The sequence below is a fragment of the Malaclemys terrapin genome, chromosome 8 (assembly GCF_027887155.1).
Source record: "Malaclemys terrapin pileata isolate rMalTer1 chromosome 8, rMalTer1.hap1, whole genome shotgun sequence".
Lineage (NCBI taxonomy): Eukaryota > Metazoa > Chordata > Testudines > Emydidae > Malaclemys > Malaclemys terrapin.
The window spans coordinates 101,169,261-101,178,281 of record NC_071512.1 but is presented as its reverse complement, the minus strand read 5'-3'; the positions used below and the strand labels follow the sequence as shown (position 1 = coordinate 101,178,281).

At 49.3% G+C, this 9,021-nt stretch overlaps 1 protein-coding gene and 1 long non-coding RNA gene across 2 annotated transcripts; one reads left to right on the top strand and one right to left on the bottom strand.

Annotated features, from left to right (window-relative positions):
• Positions 1–409: 409 nt before the first annotated feature.
• Positions 410–4,591, bottom strand: DMRTA2 (DMRT like family A2). Its single transcript, XM_054037834.1, has 2 exons — positions 3,344–4,591; positions 410–2,303 (listed from the first exon to the last, which is right to left on the bottom strand). Exons 1-2 carry the CDS (start codon positions 3,834–3,836, stop codon positions 1,426–1,428), a joined length of 1,371 nt encoding a protein of 456 aa, XP_053893809.1. The 5' UTR covers positions 3,837–4,591; the 3' UTR covers positions 410–1,425.
• Positions 4,592–5,148: 557 nt separating this feature from the next.
• On the top strand, positions 5,149–8,295 carry LOC128842244 (uncharacterized). Its single transcript, XR_008445953.1, has 3 exons — positions 5,149–5,517; positions 7,122–7,147; positions 8,143–8,295. It is a non-coding gene; the product is annotated as an uncharacterized LOC128842244 (long non-coding RNA).
• Positions 8,296–9,021: the final 726 nt, after the last annotated feature.

Below are 9,021 nucleotides of genomic sequence, written 5' to 3'. Positions count from 1 at the left end.
CGTTTCTTATCTTGATCATATAGAAGCAATTGAAATCTGCAGTGCAATCGTCAAATGAAAAGAAATGGTTCCCCTTTCATCGCTGCAGTCGCAGGATGATCCAGCATCTATATGCAACAACGAACACAAGTATTTTAACAATACACTTTGCCTTTCCCTGGGATAATGTCAGATTGTCTAAATACGGGGAAGAAATCAGCAAGCCCCAAACTAGAAAATCCCCTAAAAAATGCACTTGAGATATTTTTTCTAAACAAATCAAAAATGAAGAATTAAAAATTAAATTATTTGACATTTTGATGGAAAAGTACATCTCTGTATGCTGCGGGTTGTTTGTTTTTGTTTGTTTGTTTTGGGGGGTGTGTGTGTGTGTGTGTGTGTGTGTGTGTGTGTGTGTTAAATGTATAGATTCTCATCAGATTGTCTGCTTCAACCATGATACAAGATTTAATAAACATGTTCAGAAAGTTCCTAAATTATTTGCATTAATCTTAAATATTGACTTTACTTGATACTGGGTTTGCCAAAACATTGTTCCATAAAATATCATTTGCCATTTGTAAGACTGATTTGAATAGAAAATAACATTTATTTCTAGTATTTCTATGAAATGGAAACACAGAAAGTAATTGTTAGAAACGGCAAGAAGTTTGCTACATTGGAACCAGAAAGCAATTTTCTTGCAGATCACAAATGAAGAGGCTCATTAAACCGTTATACAGCATTGGCGGCTGGGTCCTACGGACAGTTACAAATATATCTACTTTCCAATGTTATATACAGATGATAACATTTCTTGGAAGGGGTGGGCGGGAAGGCTTTTCAATTTTACAATATATTTAATCTATATACCTGGTAAATATTACAATGAGAGCTGTCTAACCTTTAGCTTTAATACCAAGTTCACCTACAAGTTACATTAATAACTTAGATTTCCATTTTATAACATTATACACTTGCTAGTATACATACATATATATATATGTATGTGGGTGTGTATATATATATATATACACCTCACAATTCACCAAGGATATCCATGCTTATGGCCATAAGCAACAAAGAGAGTGACAAACATCTCAACAATGAAAGTGCACCTTTATAACCTTTTTTTTTAAATACACCTAGTATTTGTCAGCTTTGCCCGACACTCTGTTCCGTGCAGCAGGGGGTCTGCGCCCTGCCCTACAATGGAATGGGCTGGAAGGGGAAGGGGAGCGAATCATTCGGTGTCCATATAGCCCCCTCTCTTTCTCTCGCTCTATATTTATAAATTCAGAGAGTCCCTTAGGGTGCAGCCCTAGGCTGCAAGGCGTGAGCTGTGATTTGGCAGCTGTCAAGAGAGACGCAAGGAGGGAGCGTGTCCTTGGCGGCAGCGCGGTGCCCGCGGCCGGCCGGGCGCTGCTCCCCAGCAAGGGGCTCCGTCTATTGCTTCTCGGGGGTGTTGTTGACCATGGGCCCGTAGAGGCCGCTGGAGTAGACCTGCTCCTTGTGCACGGCGGAGCGGTCCCGCATGAGGTCGCTGAAGGCGTAGTCCATGGGCGGCCGGAAGCCCAGCGTGGGCATGAGGCCGGCGGTGGAGTAGGGGGTCATGAAGGCCAGTCCCCGGCTGTGCGCCGAGTAGGCCAGGCGCAGGGGGTTGAGGCCCAGGTGGGTGCCCAGCGGGTAGGCGCTGGCCTCGGCGCCGAAGTGGCTGGCGTTGGGCTGCAGGGGCGAGAAGGCGGAGCGGCTGCCCAGCGTGCCGATGGCCGGGCTCATGGTGCCGGCGATCAAGGGCCGGTGGTGGGCGGCGACGGCGGCCGCGGCGGCCGGGCTGGACTGCAGGGCGCCGTCCCGGGCCCAGCTCTCCTCGGGCCCCTTGTCCGGGCCGCGGTTGTTGAGGATCTGCTCGATGGCCTGCACCACGTCCCCGCCGCAGCCCTGCAGCACCAGCTCCAGCACGCTGCGCCGGTGCGCCGGGAAGACCCGCGTCAGGATGTCGATGGGAGTCCGCTGGCGGCCGCCGGCCGAGGGCGACGGGTCCTGCTCGTCCTTCTCGGCCTCCGAGCCCGAGTCGGAGCCCAGCGGGCTGATGGAGCCCGGGCTCTCCTCCCCCTCCTTCGGCCCCTTGGAGACGGGCGAGCTCAGGAAGGACTCGCCGTCCCCGTTCTCCGAGCCCGAGCCGTGGCGAGCTTCTGGGGAGGAGGTGCCCGGCACCGACTCCCCGTCCGGAGACAGGGGCTTCCCGCCCGCCTGCTGCGGGGTCACAGCCCGGCTGGGCAGCAGCGTCTTGGGGAACAGGTCGAACTTCTGCAGCTTGGAGTCTGCAAGGAAAAGCAAGGAGCCCAATGAGTGCAGCGGCCGGAGCCCGGCCCGCCGCCCCACAGAGCAGCGGCCCGCGGGGAGCTTCTTGGGCCTAGGGAGAAGAGGGCTGGAACAAATGCAGATACAGCTCTGGCCATAGAGACAAGAGGGTCCTAGCAGCTCGAGGTTGGGTCCCCAGGCCCCTTCCCACCCATCCTCAGCCCTTGGATTTCTGCCACTGGAGATAGTTGGAGGCACTTAGTATTTATTCATTTGTTGACAGTTTTGTGTCTCAGGACACAGAGTGGGGACGAATCCCTGCCCTGTAGGGCTGCGGCCTGGACTCTGGCTTGGATTCAGTCCCTCCCCAGAAGACAACTTTCCTTCCAGCCCCCAAGCCTGAAGCAAGGAGATGCCCTCTCTGGCTGTGGACCCAAGATTGAAATCAATCACTCAATCGCCTAGTGTGGGTTTTCCATCAGCTGCCCCTCCCCTCATCCCTATAAACCAGAGAGGGTGACATGATTAGGCCAGGATGGATGGATGGATAAATAGATAGGTATAGGGATGGATGGATAGAGGGGGTGTATGTAGATAGACAGACAGGGCCTATGGGGAGGGATAGATTGATATAGGGATAGTTGGTTGGTTGGATGGATGGATGTGTATGGGGAGGAAGGGATGGATAGATGGATGGATGGATAGAGGGGGTGTATGGGGATAGACAGATGGGGTGGCTGGGGATGGATAGTTGGGGTGTATAGAGAGAGAGGGAGCGATAGATAGTACAGTATAGGGACAGACAGATGGGATGTATCTAGATGGATAGACAGGTGGGGTATATGGGGATGGGGTGTATGAAGATAGATTAGATGCTGGTTATGGGGATGGATGATGGATACATAGAGGGGGTGTATGGGGAGGGATAAATGGGTGGATGACAGCGTGTATGGGGATAGACATATGCGGTGTAGGGGGAATGGATAGGGTGTACGGGGGTAGGTAGATAGTCCCTGTAGCAGCCCCTGCTTAGCTGTCCTGGAGGGGGTCGCTCCCTTACCCGAGCCCCCAGCGCCTCCCTCGCCGCTGGCCCCGCTGCAGACGGAGCCGAAGACCTCGTAGGCTGGCCGGGGCGGGATGATGCCGTTGGCCGCGGCCAGGGCCAGCCCCTCGGCTGTGCCGTAGAGCAGCTGGAGCTCGCGGGCCTCGTTCTCTTCCTGCGCCTGCTGGCGGCGCAGCGCCACCTGCGCGGCCATGACGCGCTGGCGCTCGGCGATCAGGGTGCACTTGGCGCACATGCAGTCCTTCCAGCGGCAGTAGCGCTTGTGGCCCTTCAGCGCCGACACCACCCCGTGGTTCCGGCACCGGGCGCACTTGGGCGTGCGCGGGTACTTCTCGGCCGCCCGCAGCAGCAGCGGGGGGCCCCGCAGGAGGCTGCCGGCCACGCTCACCGGCAAACTCGCGGCCGCGGCGGCCGCGGCGGCCGCCACCGAACTGGGGGGCACCGGAGGGGGCGCAGAGGGGACGCTGGGCATTTCCGATCTCAGCTCCATCCTGGCCACGGGCTGCCCCAAACGGCAGGGGAAGAACCCAGAAACAAGCAGAGCGGCCCCAAAGCAGTGGCCCCTCAGAGGGAATCCCTTCAATACCCACCGAGACCTGGGCGCTATAAACCCCCGGATCGCTCCAATAAACCCCCAGAAGCGGGCACTATAAACACCCGGATCCTTGTAATACCCGCCTAGACGCCGGCACGATAAACACCCGGATCTCTAGTAAAAGCGGGTATCTAAGTCCTCCTCGCGCCCCAGCCTTGTCGGGGGTGAAATGCCGTTCAAACACACACACACACTCTCTTTCTCCCGTCCAGTCCCTCAAGAGCAAACTGCGGTCCTTGGAGAAACCGGCTTCTCGCTGCGGAGAGGGAGTTAAAACCCCTTGGCTCCGTTATTGTCCGGGCATCTCTGGCAGGGCGCTGCCAAGCCCATGTCAGAGCGCGCAAGACCCCGGGCTAGAGAGAGTTCCCTGCTCAGACTTGTCCTTTTTCCTGCCGCCAGGTCAAACTCGAGTCCCTTTAATTTAGTTTCTTTTCTTTCTTTCTTTTTTTAATGTTTCACCAATCACCGGTTTCCCCCTGCAGTGATCCGCGGACCCCTTTAAAAACAGCAACCACCATTCCCAGTCTGACCCGAGTCAGGCAGACCAATGCCTCCTGCCCTTTACCAACAACGCCAACGGGGTCAGGAACCAAGAGAAACAAACCCGGTAACGAACTGACAGTCCTCTGCAAAACCAACCCAACCCAACCCAAAACCCCAACCACCACCACCCAAGTTAGCTCTGCCCCTCGAACATGATTTCCCCCCTCCCTCCGCGACCGCGCAGGACAACAGCACAACTCACCCAGCAGAGCCGCCTAAATCAAATACACCGCAGAAAACACAACCCGCCAATCCCCCGCGCCCCAGCGCTCCCAGGACTCAAGCAGCTGCAACTTCAAACTTCCCCTGGCACGCAGCAAAAGAGCCTCACCCTCCCTCTCTAATCATCTCCCCTCCGGCCCCCCGGGGAAAGCCAGCCGCGCAGACCTCCAGCGCCAAGCCCCAGTCTGGTCCCCCCGCACTCAGCTCGAGTTCGCATGTGTGACACTTGCAGGGCGAGAGTTGCCAGGAGAAAAGGATCTTCGCCGAGGCGCCCGCGATCACTTGCTCTATTGTTGCGCCTTACGTTTCCATTAGACAACAATTGACAACAATGTGGCGCCTGCTATTGGCCAGGGGAGGAACGAGCCCTTTTGATTGGCCACTGGCTTGTCTACAGTGTCCGCCCGAAGCTTCTCTCAAATAAACTGGGCTTTAAGGAAACTAGGAGGGTCCTGCTAAGGGAGTTGCATTGAAAAAATAATGACAAATAGTTTCCATTTAAGTGTGTGTGTGTGTTTGTTTGTGAAATTTGTCTGATTTCTCACTGCCTGGTAGTTTTTAAATCCACTTAAAACAGTAGTTGCCTGACCAATTGTGTGGTTTGCACTTCAGATTTTCCACTGTGTCACTTGTCAAAGGAGGGGTGGGGGCAATATATCATGCAAAGTGACAATTCAATTTAAGGTGCCCCCTTTCTCCACGGCGATTTTGCTGTATAGTAGAACCTAACTTATTTTTGTGTTTGTTTTTACTCATTTTGCAACTGCAGGTGCATTTTACCAGTACAGCTGCAATAGGTGGTATTTGAGAGGTGAGTATGATTTTCGATTTTTATTTAATTAAAAAAAATATGGAGACATGAATCAGGTTCCCCAAAAAGTTCGTTATTTCTCTCCTGGTTTTAATGACTAGCTATTTGTTTCATAACAAATTCAACAGGCACCTTTTTTGAGTTTCCACGGGACGGTTCGAACAGGGTTTATACATCCTTGAGCAACTGGGCTTTCATGCTGGTAATTGTGTCCAGTTTTTGTTTTAACATTAACCACCCTGGCTCGACGTCATCCTCCTTGGTAATCTGTTTGCGCTGAGAGGAAGAAGCAGGTTTGGGATTTTGGAACTTGTGAAGTTAACGCAACTCTCCTTTTCTGGAAGGAATATTCGGGCTAAAGTTCCCATCTCTGTGTTCCACAGGGAGGATCTTCGATGATTAATAACCATTATTATTTTGTTAATTTCTTGTGGCTTGTTGTTGCCTTAATTTGTTGCCCCTTGATAACGATAATGAATGAAAATACAAGCAATCGTTTATAGAGAATCGATGAAGAGCTATCGCATTTGACTTTGTTAGAATGGAATGTATCTCCTCTCAAAGCCTCGCTTATACCGCTCAGCTAAAGAAAGGCTGGGCAGTGTTCTGGGGGCGAAGTTAAGCGATTGCAATGACAAGGTTCCTCCGTATGGAGTTAGCATTTTCTATGCTAGGGAAGCAAGTTGTAGCACTGAGGTGCGAGTGCTCTGAATAGATTGGTTGAAACCCTTTGGGGTTCCCAGCAGAGTATGTGAAGAACTAAAATAATTTCGTTCGCTTTCATTTTTTTAACCTCTCCCACCTTCCTTGTAGGGTATTAAAATTCAAACCTGACAATATAAGGGGATATAGAGGGTGATCTTGGGTGTTTTTGCGAGCGCTTAACTGCAGAATAGCAGCGGATAATGCCCTTGCTTTTTTGCTTCCTTTGTAATCGTTCTTCTGTGTGAAGCAGCTCTTTGCTGAAAAATACAAATTGCAAGGCATCGCATCTCGCAGACACATTGATACTTGTCTGATGTTTGCCTCATTCTTCTTACTTTAAAAATAAAGTATAATCTTTCCCTTCGGACTACTGAGACTGGGTGTTGAAAGCTGCCACCCGCTTCTCGTAGCTAGGTGTCATAACACCTTTATTTAATGCAGCCAAGAAGTCAAAATAGCTGCTTTAATTTTATCTGCAACCACTAATTTTATTCTCCAGGGAGAATATATCAGAGCTCCGGGTTTAGTTGGGAATTCGTTTAATTGGATCAGACTGAATGGGAAACTTTTTTTATTGTATTTTATCTAGGCTTATTGCGCAGAACATATTTCCCCTTTTCCTTGCAAAGCTATTTAATTACTTGTTTGGTTTTGTAATTTATCTGCAAATAGCCCCCCGAGGCATTCTGTGATCACTAACAAACACAGAATACAGTTTATGTTTATGTCCTTCTCTCTCTTCCTTTTCAACTTAAATTTAAATTAAAGGGCTCGATCATCCTTTGCATTTTATGATTTTTTTTAAATGACCTCATGTATTATATAAATAGTTTGGAGATGACTATGGCAAAAATAGCCACTCACAAACCAGTTACTGGGATTTCAATTTTTTTTTACAGGAATGTATCAAACTGTCATCCCTCTGGTGAGATTACAAGAACAGGAATAGCCTTTTTAAAATGTATTGGATATATATATATATATATATGCGTTTATATATATCTACCTACCTACCTACCTATATGTCGCTCTATGTAGCTCTATTATATATTGTATCATAAGTGTGTGGATATATAGAGACAAAATTATTATACTATATATAAACAATATAATATAGACATATGTACTTACACACATTTTATATATCATTTGTATCCCAATTAAAAATTCAATATTTCCCTTCATACGTCCATCCATTTAGCTTTTGGACTAGCTGCAGTGTCGATCCAACATCTCCATAGTTGCTATTTATTGAAAAATGTTTACTAACAGAGGGTGAAAGAGGCCGTAAGCCGCAGCACGTGGTTGGAAACAATACCAATTGTTAAAAGCTAGCGTGATATATTGCTTGTTTTTACGTAGGTTTCCATCTATTGACGTTTCTCCCCCACCCCACCCCATTGCAAACGCATGCACATGTACATACTCAGATACACATAGAAACAGGGTGTACATGTGAATATTAATTGTACGTTCTACTGTTTATGTCTAAACATAACTCGTTTCAAATTCATCCTAGCAAGAAAGCGCCCTTGTTGGACAGGAAACATTTGTTGCTCTAAAGCCAAATCTCAGCACAGTAATTAAAGGTTAAACCAAACGGCTACTGTCTCTTTTCCCTCGTTCGAGTTTGGTTCCTTGTGGCCATGTGAAGTCCTAGTTGCAACTTTTATTTTTTAAGTGCCTTTAAAGAATCTAAAAGCCAGGAACGCCAGCCTCACTTTTTACTGATTGGAGATTTTAACAATAATCATTTATTTCCGCCGTGCTTTTTCGGGAGATGTTTGTCCTGCAATGTATGCTACCCCCAGCCTGATCCTGGAGCCATGTCAAAGGTTTTATTCAAGCAAAATAAAACTGGCTGTAAATTAGATCAATCCTGCATACCCTCTAATCAGCGTTAACTCCTCACTTTCACAGTTTGCCACTGAGCTACGTGATGAAGGGTTTTCTATATACTGGCCGTGGGGATGATCTAGCGAGAAGTGTAAAGGGAGGACCGTGGTGCGCTGTTTATTTTTCACAGCGTCTCTTTTGTACTTGACCAAGCACAATAAAATCGCCATCTCAATCTCTGGTCTTGTGTCTTTCTTGGGGGGGGGGAAGGGGGGGTTGATTGTTTACGAGCCAGAAGAGTATCAATCTTTCGATCGCTTTTCAGTGTACTCAGGAGTGGGCCGAACCGCGAGGGGGTGGGGGGTGGAGAGTGGGGAATCCAGACTTACAAACCTAATAAAATACAACCTTCAAGACCCAAAGACTGTTTCCACCCCCTTTAAGCCACGAGGAGGGCTTGTGTTTTTGTTTTACCGGGAGCTGAATTTCCTTTTGTGCCGAGCTGCCTGGACCCCTGGAAGAGCAGGCACAGGGCCTGGTGTATTTCACCTTGGCTAATTTGAAATGCAGACCCCAAGCGTAGGTAAGGGTGTTGTCACCAATAGGCACTGGAGTGAGGGGAGGCGGGGGAGACTTGGCCTATGGATGTTGGTTTTTCCTGATCCCCTATGGCCCTTGGTACACGGTTTGGGCCGAATTGCTGCTCTCGGGACCTTTCAGGGTATAATGGTCTTGCAGCTGCGAAGTTTCGATTCTAACTGGCTTTAATGTCCTTTCAGCTGCCCAGAGCAGGCATGTTGGCTTGTGTTAAGCGCCCGGTAACTTTTCATTTCACGTCGCCCTACCGTGTCACTCTAGAAAGAAACTTTCGGGGAGTTTTACTTCCCCTTTTAATCAGCCTCTGACCCGGGAACAACCTTCTCATCTGAAGGCCGAGTAAGGACTGCAGGATCGGGCCCCTGG

Coding starts and splice junctions, on each gene's coding strand:
- DMRTA2 (XM_054037834.1), bottom strand. CDS start 3,836: ATGGAGCTGAGATCGGAAATGCCCAGCGTCCCCTCTGCGCCCCCTCCG. Junction 2,304..3,343: donor GGGAGGCGCTGGGGGCTCGG/GTAAGGGAGCGA, acceptor TTTTCCTTGCAG/ACTCCAAGCTGCAGAAGTTC.